Source organism: Watersipora subatra, chromosome 11 (assembly GCF_963576615.1).
Source record: "Watersipora subatra chromosome 11, tzWatSuba1.1, whole genome shotgun sequence".
In the NCBI taxonomy this organism is placed as follows: Eukaryota; Metazoa; Bryozoa; class Gymnolaemata; order Cheilostomatida; family Watersiporidae; genus Watersipora; species Watersipora subatra.
Window position 1 is genome coordinate 44,171,405 of NC_088718.1, and position 18,882 is coordinate 44,190,286.

The following is an 18,882-nucleotide window of genomic DNA, read 5'->3' on the forward strand; positions in this document are numbered from 1 at the left end:
CTAACCTTCTTCCTATTTAAACACTTCTACTACTCATACTTCTAACCATCTTCCTATTTAAACACTTCTACTACTCATACTTCTAACCCTCTTCCTATTTAAACACTTCTACTACTCATACTTCTAACCCTCTTCTTATTTAAACACTTCTACTGCTCATACTTCTAACCTTCTTCCTATTTAAACACTTCTACTACTCATACTTCTAACCTTCTTCCTATTTAAACACTTCTACTACTCAGACTTCTAACCCTCTTTTTATTTAAACACTTCTACTACTCATACTTCTAACCTTCTTCCTATTTAAACACTTCTACTACTCATACTTCTTACCTTTTTCCTATTTAAACACTTCTACTACTCATACTTCTAACCTTCTTCCTATTTAAACACCTAGACTACTCATACTTCTAACCTTTTTCTTATTTAAACACTTCCACTACTCATACTTCTAACCCTCTTCCTATTTAAACACTTCTACTGCTCATACTTCTAACCTTCTTCCTATTTAAACACTTCTACTACTCATACTTCTAACCTTCTTCCTATTTGAATACTTTCACTACTCATACTTCTAACCCTCTTCCTATTTAAACACTTCTACTACTCAGACTTCTAACCCTCTTTTTATTTAAACACTTCTACTACTCATACTTCTTACCTTTTTCCTGTTTAAACACTTTTACTACTCATACTTCTAACCTTCTTCCTATTTAAACACTTCCACTACTCACACTTCTAACCATCTTCCTATTTAAACACTTCCACTACTCATACTTCTAACCCTCTTCTTATTTAAACACTTCTACTACTCATACTTCTAACCTTCTTCCTATTTAAACACTTCTACTACTCACACTTCTAACCATCTTCCTATTTAAACACTTCTACTACTCATACTTCTAACCATCTTCCTGTTTAAACACTTCTACTACTCATACTTCTAACCTTCTTCCTATTTAAACACTTCTACTACTCATACTTCTAACCTTCTTCCTATTTAAACACTTCCACTACTCATACTTCTAACATTCTTCCTATTTAAACACTTCTACTACTCATACTTCTAACCTTCTTCCTATTTAAACACTTCTACTACTCATACTTCTAACCTTCTTCCTATTTAAACACTTCTACTACTCACACTTCTAACCATCTTCCTATTTAAACACTTCTACTACTCATACTTCTAACCATCTTCCTGTTTAAACACTTCTACTACTCATACTTCTAACCCTCTTCTTATTTAAACACTTCTACTACTCATACTTCTAACCTTCTTCCTATTTAAACACTTCTACTATTCATACTTCTAACCCTCTTTTTATTTAAACACTTCTACTACTCATACTCCTAACCTTCTTCCTATTTAAACACTTCTACTACTCATACTTCTAACCCTCTTCCTATTTAAACACTTCTACTACTCATACTTCTAACCTTCTTCTTATTTAAACACTTCTACTACTCATACTTCTAACATTCTTCCTATTTAAACACTTCTACTACTCATACTTCTAACATTCTTCCTATTTAAACACTTCTACTACTCATACTTCTAACCTTCTTCCTATTTAAACACTTCTACTACTCATACTTCTAACATTCTTCCTATTTAAACACTTCTACTACTCATACTTCTAACCTTCTTCTTATTTAAACACTTCTACTACTCATACTTCTAACCTTCTTCTTATTTAAACACTTCTACTACTCATACTTCTAACATTTTTCCTATTTAAACACTTCTACTACTCATACTTCTAACATTCTTCCTATTTAAACACTTCTACTATTCATACTTCTAACCCTCTTTTTATTTAAACACTTCTACTACTCATACTCCTAACCTTCTTCCTATTTAAACACTTCTACTACTCATACTTCTAACCCTCTTCCTATTTAAACACTTCTACTACTCATACTTCTAACCTTCTTCTTATTTAAACACTTCTACTACTCATACTTCTAACATTCTTCCTATTTAAACACTTCTACTACTCATACTTCTAACCTTCTTCCTATTTAAACACTTCTACTACTCATACTTCTAACATTCTTCCTATTTAAACACTTCTACTACTCATACTTCTAACCCTCTTCCTATTTAAACACTTCTACTACTCATACTTCTAACCTTCTTCTTATTTAAACACTTCTACTACTCATACTTCTAACATTCTTCCTATTTAAACACTTCTACTACTCATACTCCTAACCTTCTTCCTATTTAAACACTTCTACTACTCATACTTCTAACCCTCTTCCTATTTAAACACTTCTACTACTCATACTTCTAACCTTCTTCTTATTTAAACACTTCTACTACTCATACTTCTAACATTCTTCCTATTTAAACACTTCTACTACTCATACTTCTAACATTCTTCCTATTTAAACACTTCTACTACTCATACTTCTAACCTTCTTCTTATTTAAACACTTCTACTACTCATACTTCTAACGTTCTTCCTATTTAAACACTTCTACTACTCATACTTCTAACATTCTTCCTATTTAAACACTTCTACTACTCACACTTCTAACCTTCTTCCTATTTAAACACTTCTACTACTCATACTTCTAACCTTCTTCTTATTTAAACACTTCTACTACTCATACTTCTAACATTCTTCCTATTTAAACACTTCTACTACTCATACTTCTAACATTCTTCCTATTTAAACACTTCTACTACTCATACTTCTAACCTTCTTCTTATTTAAACACTTCTACTACTCATACTTCTAACATTCTTCCTATTTAAACACTTCTACTACTCATACTTCTAACATTCTTCCTATTTAAACACTTCTACTACTCACACTTCTAACCTTCTTCCTATTTAAACACTTCTATTACTCATACTTCTAACATTCTTCCTATTTAAACACTTCTACTACTCATACTTCTAACCTTCTTCCTATTTAAACACTTCTACTACTCAGACTTCTAACATTCTTCCTATTTAAACACTTCTACTACTCATACTTCTAACCTTCTTCTTATTTAAACACTTCTACTACTCATACTTCTAACCATCTTCCTATTTAAACACTTCTACTACTCATACTTCTAACCATCTTCCTGTTTAAACACTTCTACTACTCATACTTCTAACCTTCTTTTTATTTAAACACTTCTACTACTCATACTTCTAACCTTCTTCCTATTTAAACACTTCTACTACTCATACTTCTTACCTTTTTCCTATTTAAACACTTCTACTACTCATACTTCTAACCTTCTTCCTATTTAAACACCTAGACTACTCATACTTCTAACCTTTTTCTTATTTAAACACTTCCACTACTCATACTTCTAACCCTCTTCCTATTTAAACACTTCTACTGCTCATACTTCTAACCTTCTTCCTATTTAAACACTTCTACTACTCATACTTCTAACCTTCTTCCTATTTGAATACTTTCACTACTCATACTTCTAACCCTCTTCCTATTTAAACACTTCTACTACTCAGACTTCTAACCCTCTTTTTATTTAAACACTTCTACTACTCATACTTCTTACCTTTTTCCTGTTTAAACACTTTTACTACTCATACTTCTAACCTTCTTCCTATTTAAACACTTCCACTACTCACACTTCTAACCATCTTCCTATTTAAACACTTCCACTACTCATACTTCTAACCCTCTTCTTATTTAAACACTTCTACTACTCATACTTCTAACCTTCTTCCTATTTAAACACTTCTACTACTCACACTTCTAACCATCTTCCTATTTAAACACTTCTACTACTCATACTTCTAACCATCTTCCTGTTTAAACACTTCTACTACTCATACTTCTAACCTTCTTCCTATTTAAACACTTCTACTACTCATACTTCTAACCTTCTTCCTATTTAAACACTTCCACTACTCATACTTCTAACATTCTTCCTATTTAAACACTTCTACTACTCATACTTCTAACCTTCTTCCTATTTAAACACTTCTACTACTCATACTTCTAACCTTCTTCCTATTTAAACACTTCTACTACTCACACTTCTAACCATCTTCCTATTTAAACACTTCTACTACTCATACTTCTAACCATCTTCCTGTTTAAACACTTCTACTACTCATACTTCTAACCCTCTTCTTATTTAAACACTTCTACTACTCATACTTCTAACCTTCTTCCTATTTAAACACTTCTACTATTCATACTTCTAACCCTCTTTTTATTTAAACACTTCTACTACTCATACTCCTAACCTTCTTCCTATTTAAACACTTCTACTACTCATACTTCTAACCCTCTTCCTATTTAAACACTTCTACTACTCATACTTCTAACCTTCTTCTTATTTAAACACTTCTACTACTCATACTTCTAACATTCTTCCTATTTAAACACTTCTACTACTCATACTTCTAACATTCTTCCTATTTAAACACTTCTACTACTCATACTTCTAACCTTCTTCCTATTTAAACACTTCTACTACTCATACTTCTAACATTCTTCCTATTTAAACACTTCTACTACTCATACTTCTAACCTTCTTCTTATTTAAACACTTCTACTACTCATACTTCTAACCTTCTTCTTATTTAAACACTTCTACTACTCATACTTCTAACATTTTTCCTATTTAAACACTTCTACTACTCATACTTCTAACATTCTTCCTATTTAAACACTTCTACTATTCATACTTCTAACCCTCTTTTTATTTAAACACTTCTACTACTCATACTCCTAACCTTCTTCCTATTTAAACACTTCTACTACTCATACTTCTAACCCTCTTCCTATTTAAACACTTCTACTACTCATACTTCTAACCTTCTTCTTATTTAAACACTTCTACTACTCATACTTCTAACATTCTTCCTATTTAAACACTTCTACTACTCATACTTCTAACCTTCTTCCTATTTAAACACTTCTACTACTCATACTTCTAACATTCTTCCTATTTAAACACTTCTACTACTCATACTTCTAACCCTCTTCCTATTTAAACACTTCTACTACTCATACTTCTAACCTTCTTCTTATTTAAACACTTCTACTACTCATACTTCTAACATTCTTCCTATTTAAACACTTCTACTACTCATACTCCTAACCTTCTTCCTATTTAAACACTTCTACTACTCATACTTCTAACCCTCTTCCTATTTAAACACTTCTACTACTCATACTTCTAACCTTCTTCTTATTTAAACACTTCTACTACTCATACTTCTAACATTCTTCCTATTTAAACACTTCTACTACTCATACTTCTAACATTCTTCCTATTTAAACACTTCTACTACTCATACTTCTAACCTTCTTCTTATTTAAACACTTCTACTACTCATACTTCTAACGTTCTTCCTATTTAAACACTTCTACTACTCATACTTCTAACATTCTTCCTATTTAAACACTTCTACTACTCACACTTCTAACCTTCTTCCTATTTAAACACTTCTACTACTCATACTTCTAACCTTCTTCTTATTTAAACACTTCTACTACTCATACTTCTAACATTCTTCCTATTTAAACACTTCTACTACTCATACTTCTAACATTCTTCCTATTTAAACACTTCTACTACTCATACTTCTAACCTTCTTCTTATTTAAACACTTCTACTACTCATACTTCTAACATTCTTCCTATTTAAACACTTCTACTACTCATACTTCTAACATTCTTCCTATTTAAACACTTCTACTACTCACACTTCTAACCTTCTTCCTATTTAAACACTTCTATTACTCATACTTCTAACATTCTTCCTATTTAAACACTTCTACTACTCATACTTCTAACCTTCTTCCTATTTAAACACTTCTACTACTCAGACTTCTAACATTCTTCCTATTTAAACACTTCTACTACTCATACTTCTAACCTTCTTCTTATTTAAACACTTCTACTACTCATACTTCTAACCATCTTCCTATTTAAACACTTCTACTACTCATACTTCTAACCATCTTCCTGTTTAAACACTTCTACTACTCATACTTCTAACCTTCTTCCTATTTAAACACTTCTACTATTCATACTTCTAACCCTCTTCCTATTTAAACACTTCCACTACTCATACTTCTAACCTTCTTCTTATTTAAACACTTCTACTACTCATACTTCTAACCTTCTTCCTATTTAAACACTTCTACTATTCATACTTCTAACCCTCTTTTTATTTAAACACTTCTACTACTCATACTTCTAACCTTCTTCTTATTTAAACACTTCTACTACTCATACTTCTAACCTTCTTCCTATTTAAACACTTCTACTACTCATACTTCTAACCTTCTTCTTATTTAAACACTTCTACTACTCATACTTCTAACCTTCTTCCTATTTAAACACTTCTACTACTCATACTTCTAACCCTCTTCCTATTTAAACACTTCTACTACTCATACTTCTAACCCTCTTCTTATTTAAACACTTCTACTACTCATACTTCTAACCTTCTTCCTATTTAAACACTTCTACTACTCATACTCCTAACCCTCTTCCTATTTAAACACCTCTACTATTCATACTTCTAACCCTCTTTCTATTTAAACACTTCTACTACTCATACTCCTTACCTTCTTCTTATTTAAACACTTCTACTACTCATACTTCTAACCTTCTTCCTATTTAAACACTTCTACTACTCAGACTTCTAACCATCTTCCTATTTAAACACTTCTACTACTCATACTTCTAACCATCTTCCTGTTTAAACACTTCTACTACTCATACTTCTAACCCTCTTCTTATTTAAACACTTCTACTACTCATACTTCTAACCTTCTTCCTATTTAAACACTTTTACTACTCACACTTCTAACCATCTTCCTATTTAAACACTTCTACTACTCATACTTCTAACCATCTTCCTGTTTAAACACTTCTACTACTCATACTTCTAACCCTCTTCTTATTTAAACACTTCTACTACTCATACTTCTAACCTTCTTCCTATTTAAACACTTCTACTACTCAGACTTCTAACCCTCTTTCTATTTAAACACTTCTACTACTCATACTTCTAACCTTCTTCCTATTTAAACACTTCTACTGCTCATACTTCTAACCCTCTTCTTATTTAAACACTTCTACTACTCATACTTCTAACCCTCTTTTTATTTAAACACTTCCACTACTCATACTTCTAACCATCTTCCTGTTTAAACACTTCTACTACTCATACTTCTAACCCTCTTCTTATTTAAACACTTCTACTACTCATACTTCTAACCTTCTTCCTATTTAAACACTTCCACTACTCACACTTCTAACCATCTTCCTATTTAAACACTTCTACTACTCAGACTTCTAACCTTCTTCCTATTTAAACACTTCTACTACTCACACTTCTAACCATCTTCCTATTTAAACACTTCTACTACTCATACTTCTAACCATCTTCCTGTTTAAACACTTCTACTACTCATACTTCTAACCCTCTTCTTATTTAAACACTTCTACTACTCATACTTCTAACCTTCTTCCTATTTAAACACTTCCACTACTCACACTTCTAACCCTCTTCTTATTTAAACACTTCTACTACTCATACTTCTAACCCTCTTTTTATTTAAACACTTCCACTACTCATACTTCTAACCTTCTTCCTATTTAAACACTTCTACTACTCACACTTCTAACCATCTTCCTGTTTAAACACTTCTACTACTCATACTTCTAACCTTCTTCTTATTTAAACACTTCTACTACTCATACTTCTAACATTCTTCCTATTTAAACACTTCTACTACTCATACTTCTAACCCTCTTCCTATTTAAACACTTCTACTACTCATACTTCTAACCTTCTTCCTATTTAAACACTTCTACTGCTCATACTTCTAACCCTCTTCTTATTTAAACACTTCTACTACTCATACTTCTAACCCTCTTTTTATTTAAACACTTCCACTACTCATACTTCTAACCTTCTTCCTATTTAAACACTTCTACTACTCACACTTCTAACCATCTTCCTATTTAAACACTTCTACTACTCATACTTCTAATCTTCTTCCTATTTAAACACTTCCACTACTCATACTTCTAACATTCTTCCTATTTAAACACTTCTACTACTCAGACTTCTAACCTTCTTCCTATTTAAACACTTCTACTACTCACACTTCTAACCATCTTCCTATTTAAACACTTCTACTACTCATACTTCTAACCATCTTCCTGTTTAAACACTTCTACTACTCATACTTCTAACCCTCTTCTTATTTAAACACTTCTACTACTCATACTTCTAACCTTCTTCCTATTTAAACACTTCCACTACTCACACTTCTAACCATCTTCCTATTTAAACACTTCCACTACTCACACTTCTAACCATCTTCCTATTTAAACACTTCTACTACTCATACTTCTAACCCTCTTCCTATTTAAACACTTCTACTACTCATACTTCTAACCATCTTCCTATTTAAACACTTCTACTACTCAGACTTCTAACCATCTTCCTGTTTAAACACTTCTACTACTCATACTTCTAACCCTCTTCTTATTTAAACACTTCTACTACTCATACTTCTAACCTTCTTCCTATTTAAACACTTCCACTACTCACACTTCTAACCATCTTCCTATTTAAACACTTCCACTACTCACACTTCTAACCATCTTCCTATTTAAACACTTCTACTACTCATACTTCTAACCATCTTCCTATTTAAACACTTCTACTACTCATACTTCTAACCTTCTTCCTATTTAAACGCTTCTACTACTCATACTTCTAACCTTTTTCCTATTTAAACACTTCTACTACTCAGACTTCTAACCTTCTTCCTATTTAAACACTTCTACTACTCAGACTTCTAACCTTCTTCCTATTTAAACACTTCTACTACTCATACTTCTAACCTTCTTCTTATTTAAACACTTCTACTACTCATACTTCTAACCTTTTTCCTATTTAAACACTTCCACTACTCATACTTCTAACCATCTTCCTATTTAAACACTTCTACTACTCATACTTCTAACCATCTTCCTATTTAAACACTTCTACTACTCATACTTCTAACCATCTTCCTATTTAAACACTTCTACTACTCATACTTCTAACCCTCTTCCTATTTAAACACTTCTACTACTCATACTTCTAACCTTCTTCCTATTTAAACACTTCTACTATTCATACTTCTAACCTTCTTCCTATTTAAACACTTCTACTACTCATACTTCTAACCTTCTTCCTATTTAAACACTTCTACTACTCATACTTCTAACCTTCTTCCTATTTAAACACTTCCACTACTCACACTTCTAACCATCTTCCTATTTAAACACTTCCACTACTCACACTTCTAACCATCTTCCTATTTAAACACTTCTACTACTCATACTTCTAACCCTCTTCCTATTTAAACACTTCTACTACTCATACTTCTAACCATCTTCCTATTTAAACACTTCTACTACTCAGACTTCTAACCATCTTCCTGTTTAAACACTTCTACTACTCATACTTCTAACCCTCTTCTTATTTAAACACTTCTACTACTCATACTTCTAACCTTCTTCCTATTTAAACACTTCCACTACTCACACTTCTAACCATCTTCCTATTTAAACACTTCCACTACTCACACTTCTAACCATCTTCCTATTTAAACACTTCTACTACTCATACTTCTAACCATCTTCCTATTTAAACACTTCTACTACTCATACTTCTAACCTTCTTCCTATTTAAACGCTTCTACTACTCATACTTCTAACCTTTTTCCTATTTAAACACTTCTACTACTCAGACTTCTAACCTTCTTCCTATTTAAACACTTCTACTACTCAGACTTCTAACCTTCTTCCTATTTAAACACTTCTACTACTCATACTTCTAACCTTCTTCTTATTTAAACACTTCTACTACTCATACTTCTAACCTTTTTCCTATTTAAACACTTCCACTACTCATACTTCTAACCATCTTCCTATTTAAACACTCCTACTACTCATACTTCTAACCTTCTTCCTATTTAAACACTTCTACTACTCATACTTCTAACCCTCTTCCTATTTAAACACTTCTACTACTCATACTTCTAACCATCTTCCTATTTAAACACTTCTACTACTCATACTTCTAACCATCTTCCTATTTAAACACTTCTACTACTCATACTTCTAACCATCTTCCTATTTAAACACTTCTACTACTCATACTTCTAACCATCTTCCTATTTAAACACTTCTACTACTCATACTTCTAACCATCTTCCTATTTAAACACTTCTACTACTCATACTTCTAACCTTCTTCCTATTTAAACACTTCTACTACTCATACTTCTTACCTTTTTCCTATTTAAACACTTCTACTACTCAGACTTCTAACCTTCTTCCTATTTAAACACTTCTACTACTCAGACTTCTAACCTTCTTCCTATTTAAACACTTCTACTACTCATACTTCTAACCTTCTTCTTATTTAAACACTTCTACTACTCATACTTCTAACCTTTTTCCTATTTAAACACTTCCACTACTCATACTTCTAACCATCTTCCTATTTAAACACTTCTACTACTCATACTTCTAACCATCTTCCTATTTAAACACTTCTACTACTCATACTTCTAACCATCTTCCTATTTAAACACTTCTACTACTCATACTTCTAACCCTCTTCCTATTTAAACACTTCTACTACTCATACTTCTAACCTTCTTCCTATTTAAACACTTCTACTATTCATACTTCTAACCTTCTTCCTATTTAAACACTTCTACTACTCATACTTCTAACCTTCTTCCTATTTAAACACTTCTACTACTCATACTTCTAACCTTCTTCTTATTTAAACACTTCTACTACTCATACTTCTAACATTCTTCCTATTTAAACACTTCTACTACTCATACTTCTAACCTTCTTCCTATTTAAACACTTCCACTACTCATACTTCTAACCCTCTTCCTGTTTAAACACTTCTACTACTCATACTTCTAACCATCTTCCTATTTAAACACTTCTACTACTCATACTTCTAACCTTCTTCCTATTTAAACACTTCTACTACTCATACTTCTAACCATCTTCCTGTTTAAACACTTCTACTACTCATACTTCTAACCCTCTTCTTATTTAAACACTTCTACTACTCATACTTCTAACCTTCTTCCTATTTAAACACTTCCACTACTCACACTTCTAACCATCTTCCTATTTAAACACTTCCACTACTCACACTTCTAACCATCTTCCTATTTAAACACTTCTACTACTCATACTTCTAACCTTCTTCTTATTTAAACACTTCTACTACTCATACTTCTAACATTCTTCCTATTTAAACACTTCTACTACTCACACTTCTAACCTTCTTTTTATTTAAACACTTCTACTACTCATACTTCTAACCCTCTTCCTATTTAAACACTTCTACTACTCATACTTCTAACCTTTTTCCTATTTAAACACTTCTACTACTCATACTTCTAACCTTCTTCCTATTTAAACACTTCTACTACTCATACTTCTAACCTTCTTCCTATTTAAACACTTCTACTATTCATACTTCTAACCTTCTTCCTATTTAAACACTTCTACTACTCATACTTCTAACATTCTTCCTATTTAAACACTTCTACTACTCATACTTCTAACCTTCTTCCTATTTAAACACTTCTACTACTCATACTTCTAACCCTCTTCCTATTTAAACACTTCTACTACTCATACTTCTAACCTTCTTCCTATTTAAACACTTCTACTACTCATACTTCTAACCTTCTTCCTATTTAAACAATTCCACTACTCATACTTCTAACCCTCTTTCTATTTAAACACTTCTACTACTCATACTTCTAACCTTCTTCCTATTTAAACACTTCTACTATTCATACTTTTAACTTTCTTTCTATTTAGACACTTCTACTACGCACACTTCTAACCTTCTTCCTATTTAAACACTTGTACGACTCATACTTCTAACCTTCTTACTATTTAAACACTTCTACTACTCATACTTCTAACCTTCTTCCTATTTAAACACTTCTACTACTCATACTTCTAACCTTCTTCCTATTTAAACACTTCTACTACTCATACTTCTAACCCTCTTCCTATTTAAACACTTCTACTACTCATACTTCTAACCTTCTTCCTATTTAAACACTTCTACTACTCATACTTCTAACCTTCTTCCTATTTAAACACTTCTACTACTCAGACTTCTAACCCTCTTTCTATTTAAACACTTCTACTACTCACACTTCTAACCATCTTCCTATTTAAACACTTCTACTACTCAGACTTCTAACCCTCTTTCTATTTAAACACTTCTACTACTCATACTTCTAACCCTCTTCCTATTTAAACACTTCTACTACTCATACTTCTAACCTTCTTCCTATTTAAACACTTCTACTACTCATACTTCTAACCTTCTTCCTATTTAAACGCTTCTACTACTCATACTTCTAACCTTCTTCCTATTTAAACACTTCTACTACTCATACTTCTAACCTTCTTCCTATTTAAACACTTCTACTACTCACACTTCTAACCTTCTTCCTATTTAAACACTTCTACTACTCACACTTCTAACCATCTTCCTATTTAAACACTTCTACTACTCATACTTCTAACCATCTTCCTGTTTAAACACTTCTACTACTCATACTTCTAACCTTCTTTCTATTTAAACACTTCTACTACTCAGACTTCTAACCCTCTTTCTATTTAAACACTTCTACTACTCATACTTCTAACCCTCTTCCTATTTAAACACTTCTACTATTCATACTTTTAACTTTCTTTCTATTTAGACACTTCTAATACTCACACTTCCAGCCTTATGTCTCAATTTAGTCCAATGTGAAATTTGCTTGACATGTCGAAACAGGTACATCTTGAAGTAAGTTTGTTCTTTTAAAGCACATTGTATTAGGTTAAGCTTGTTCAATAAACAAACATTTTGAGCTTTCATATAGCAAGTAACAAGATAATTACATAGCTTTTTGGTAGTAGAATTTATTGAGTTGGCTGTTTGATTGAATCAAGCTAACATGTAATTCTAGTCGATATCTTTCCATATTTTGCTTTTCAGAGTACTCTGTTTTGTTTGTTACCACCTTTAACATATTTTTTCATGGTTGATAAAGTTCTTTAATGTTTTTTATAAATGCTGCTAATTAGAGTTACACCTTGTGACCTTTAAACTTGATCATTAAAATTTTTCATAAAATGACTTGAAATTAGTAATAGACAACTTAAATCTTTATTTCGCATTGAGCAAGTTTTTTATAATATTCTTTTGGTACTCATAGCTCAGAGAAACAATAATATACAGTCTTAGTTACCTTGTTTGAGCTAAACGCAATAAATATTGTTGCAATCCCAAGGAAAAGAGTGCATCCAAAGTTGATTATGACTCTATCAACTCTTACTTTGCTCACGAGCATGATGAACACACAACCTCCAATGCTAGCTGCTCCTAGAATAAAATATATAAGCTGAAGTCAAGTTCTAGGGTGTTATTTAAGAAACTAAATGGCAGTACTTATCTGTAGCACACTGGGTGCCATCTATTGTGGTGGACGACTGCATGGTGGGGAATAGTTACTGTCAGATTTAATCTTGTTGTACACCAAGCCATTGTTCATATAGCAACAAATAATAAAATTTAAGAGAGAATATTCAATAAAACAGAACAATGAGATAGTGAGAAGTTGAACTAAAACTTCTCTTTAATAGCTATTTGTCTATGATGAAAAAAGACCATTTGGTTAAAAAAAGGTTTGCTATAGAAAGTGCAACTCCTATGAGTAACCATACCTTAATTTTTTTAAGGCATAACAGTAATGTCATTATTGAACACGATCTGTTTTTTAAACCTGTTTTGACAAGTAGTAGAAGCCTTATCTGTCAGTGTACAAATCAATTCAGTCTAAAATACAACAACTTTGAGCAGTAAAAGTATCTTCCAACAAATGATCTGTAGACGCTATTGAGTCTAAACATGCTTTGGTTGAACTTGTTGAATTTGACTGTTTTAGGCTTCAAAGCTATTTGAATTAATATAACATACCTTATCAGTTTAATAATAATATATACTTTCAGTCTTATATTAACATACATTTTCAGCCTTATGCTAACACACACTATTAGCCTTGTGTTAACATACACTCTCAGAATTGTCTTAACATATACACTTAACCTTATATTAACACACATTTTCAGCCATAAGTTAATATACACTCAGTTTTATCTTAATATACACTTCCAGCCTTATGTTAACAAACACTTTCAGAACTATGTTATCATGCACTCTTAGCCTTTTGTTTATATACCCTTAAAACCTTATGTATACATACTTATCAGCCTAATGTTACCTTACACTCTCAGCCTTACGTTAATAAAAATTTTCAGCCTTATGCTAACACACACTATTAGCCTTATGTTAACATACACTCTCAGAATTTTCTTAACATATACACTTAACCTTATATTAACACACATTTTCAGCCGTATGTTAATATACACTCGGTTTTATTTTAATATACACTTCCAGCCTTATGTTAACAAACACTTTCAGAATTATGTTAGCATGCACTCTTAGCCTTATGTTTATATACCCTTAAAACCTTATGTATACATACTTATCAGCCTAATGTTACCTTACACTTTCAGCCTTACGTTAATAAAAACTTTCAGCCTTATGCTAACACACACTATTAGCCTTATGTTAACATACACCCTCAAAATTGTGTCAACATATACACTTAACCTTATATTAACACACATTTTTAGCCGTATGTTAATATACACTCGGTTTTATCTTAATATACACTTCCAGCCTTATGTTAACAAACACTTTCAGAATTATGTTAGCATGCACTTTTAGCCTTGTGGTTATATACCCTTAAAACCTTATGTATACATACTTATCAGCCTAATGTTACCTTACACTCTCAGCCTTACGTTAATAAAAACTTTCAGCCTTATGCTAACACACACTATTAGCCTTATGTTAACATACACTCTCAGAATTGTTTTAACATATACACTTAACCTTATATTAACACACATTTTCAGCCGTATGTTAATATACACTTGGTTTTATTTTAATATACACTTCCAGCCTTATGTTAACAAACACTTTCAGAATTATGTTAGCATGCACTCTTAGCCTTATGTTTATATACCCTTAAAACCTTATGTATACATACTTATCAGCCTAATGTTACCTTACACTCTCAGCCTTACGTTAATAAAAACTTTCAGCCTTATGCTAACACACACTATTAGCCTTATGTTAACATACACTCTCAGAATTGTTTTAACATATACACTTAACCTTATATTAACACACACTTTCAGTCGTATGTTAATATACACTCAGTTTTATCTTAATATACACTTCCAGGCTTATGTTACCAAACATTCTCAGAATTATGTTAGCATGCACTCTTAGCCTTATGTTTATGTTTATATACCGTTAAAACCTTATGTACTTATCAGTCTAATGTTACCTTACACTCTCAGCCTTATGTTAATAAAAGCTCTCAGCCCTATATTAATGTATACTCTCAGCCTTATGTTAACATAAACTTTCAGTCATATGTAAACATTTGCCATTAGCTTAATGTGAACATACCATCAGCCTTTTGTTAACACATACTATCAGCCTTATGCTTGTTAAACCTTAAAACATCAGAACGCTTACCTTTCATCAGCTCAAGGAGTTAAAGGTACTTAACTGGATGTGACTATCTGCAATGCTGATAAAGATCTTTATGCTATTGTAAGACAACTTTGACTAGGATACATCTAATTAAGTTGCCATGTACAAAAGTGCTGATCACAGCTCACAGCGGTTAAAGAACCAGTTCAACATGCTTCTTTAGGGAAAGATGTCCATCTCCAGAGAGACATATGTCTAATTTCAAAATTTATTACTGCACTGTGAGCTTGAACGTTCTTAAAAGTTATATTATTATTTATGATATATATTGGTTGCTACCTGCTATGGTCACACCAAAGGCCGCCTCTTGTTCCGTGAGTTGAATGTGATGAACTACGAAGTCATTGAGCAGAACTTGAAAAGAGCTTGTGTTCACATTCCACATTGAAGCATTGAGTAAGTATGCCCAAATCTACAACACCAAGCTGAACCGCATGCTATTTTACTAAGGTAATAGATGAGCTTGTGTTTACATTCTACATTGAAGTATTGAGTAAGTGCTCCCAAATCTACAACACCAGGCTGAACACATGCTATCTTACTAAGGTAAGAGAAGCAGCAGTGTTTTGGTGATTCTTTTAATTGAAATCAAAGTTTTAGAATGATTTTGATAATCAATACTTAAAAGGTGGTTAATAAATAAAAGTAGTATGTAGTCTTGTGCTGTATAGTTTCTCTATTACACTTTTTTTTTTTACTCGACACCTTCCCACAAAAATCTATAAGCTTGCTTTTTACACAAAAAATACATATGCTCTATACTAGCTATAGAGCAAAAGCTTTTCTTTGGAAAACTCCTGCTACCATTTAGACCACAGACACAGTCCGAGTAAAAACGCTATTGAACAGGTTTTAATTCAATCGGCATCGGTGAATTGAGTAAGAAATGTTATAATTGTCTGCCATTGCTCACAGCCAAAGATGCTCAAATTGCAGTTTACAGTGTCTACATGACTTGTTTTTAAGTTTTCTCCTAAAGACAACTCTGAATACTTCAAATGATAATCCCTAATAATCAAAGGATAATCTCTGATAATCAAATGATACTCGCTAATAATCAAAGCTAGACGCTGAGTGTAGGCCTACATGTAAGTTAAAATAGCTAAGTATATTCCAGATAGGACTTATATTGTTTAAGTGGTGACCACCTTATAAACAGTAGCTCTGTGAGCCCCTGCCATCAACTACGTACATTTTTACAATTGCTTAGTTTAAGGGACTGAGTTGTCTACCTTTGCACTAATTATCAAATATTTTGTAAAAAGGCTCTACCTTAGGAGAGCAAAGCAGATGTTTAAAGTTTTTCCTCACATCAGAGGTTTTCCCTTCTGATCTGATAGGAAGTATTCCATCTACACCATTCTCTATTTTGCCAGCTCTGGATTCATCGATGATATCTTTTTCATGCAGCTTGCTATCATCTTCCTTCATCAAAAAATAAAACTGCACATAACATTCAATTGGTTAAACGTGTTGGAGAAGCTATTCGTACGCAACAAAGCGTACTAACTGGAAATAGTATGTGAAGAAGAATGTACAATTTATTTAAAGAAGGTAAGCACAATATACAAAGTTTAAATTTTCATTAAAATATATTAATTAACAAAACAAAATCAAACAACATTTAACCATAACTCTCCACACTTGCTGAGTAACTCTGTCTAAAATATTATCCGTCATATCACCAACTTTACAAGTTACTGCTAAGTGCTGAGTAACTCTGTCTAAAATATTATCCGTCATATCACCAACTTTACAAGTTACTGCTAAGATTTTGAGACTAATTCTTGTGCCTTATATATATTGTCTGATGATTGTACTCTGTACATGAAACTAATAGTTTCATGTACAGAGTACAATCATCAGACAATAACTTATGCTAAAATGACTACCCTGCTGCCAATATTAGGGCTCACATTCAAAATTGCATGATTAAAAAATTAAAATTAAAATCCGGGTGGTATAAGCCTGTAGCTTACGTATGGGATAGAGAGCTTATAAAACTGCTATCCAAAAACAAAGTTACATAGGAAGTGGCCTCAAATCAAATCAAGATTTCACAGCAAAGCAAGATACCATCACGGGAAAAACCTGCAACTGCAGAAGAGCGGAAGTATGCTCGCTGGAAGGACATTGCCTATTTAAGAGCATTATCTACCAAGTGACTGTCACAGATGCTAACCAACAAAACCAGTCATACATCACACTTTGCGAAACAACGTTTAATGCTCGCCACTCTAACCACAAAGCAACATTTAATGACTCCAACAAGAGAAATAAAACCAGCCTTAGCCAACATATATGGGAGCTAAAAGATCATAACATTGCGTATGACATTAAATGGAGCATCGTCAAGCAATCTGCTGCATACAACAACACATCTAATCTGTGCAACTTGTGCCTGCTTGAAAAATATTACATTGTTATGCACTCTGAAAAGAGTAGTTTGAATAAACGACAGGAAATAATATCAACCTGCAGACATGATAGGAATTTTTTTTAGTTGACAGTATAACATAAACACTTCTTATATAACTTTGTTTTTGGAGAGTAACTTTTATAAGCTCTCTATCCCATGCGTAAGCTACAGGCTTGTACCACCCGGATTTTAATTTTAATCTTTTAATCATGCAGTTTTGAATGCGAGCCCTAACATTGGCAATAGCGTAGCCATTTTAGCATGAGTTATTGTCTGATGATTGTACTCTGTACATGAAACTATTAGTAATAAAAAATCATTTTTAGTCATCTCCTACTTCTTATATATATATATATATAAATATATATATATATCTTATATATATATATAAATATATATATATCTTATATATATAAGATATATTTATATATATATAAATATATATATATATATCTTATATATATATATATATATGTATATATATATATATAGATATATATATATTTATATATATATAGATATATATATATTTATATATATATATAGGCCTATATACAGTGATCACTGTCCCCTATGATCACTGTCCCAATACCTTACCAACTGCACTAGCTGTCCCGTGTATATATATATATATATATATATATATATATATATATATATATATATATATATATATATATATATATATATGTATATATATATATATATATATATATATATATATGTATATATATGTATATATATACGGGACAGCTAGTGCAGTTGGTAAGGTAT

At 31.9% G+C, this 18,882-nt stretch overlaps 1 protein-coding gene across 1 annotated transcript in view; it reads right to left on the reverse strand.

Annotated features, from left to right (window-relative positions):
* LOC137408514 (monocarboxylate transporter 3-like) overlaps positions 1-18,882 on the reverse strand; it is a 52,442-nt gene that overhangs the window by 25,941 nt on the left and 7,619 nt on the right. Inside the window, exons 6-8 of the mRNA XM_068095068.1 lie at positions 16,962-17,114; positions 15,969-16,101; positions 13,306-13,439 (exon numbers count right to left, since the gene is read on the reverse strand). Of these exons, the coding sequence (XP_067951169.1) occupies positions 13,306-13,439; positions 15,969-16,101; positions 16,962-17,114 (420 nt within the window). The remainder of the gene's footprint in view (positions 1-13,305; positions 13,440-15,968; positions 16,102-16,961; positions 17,115-18,882) is intronic.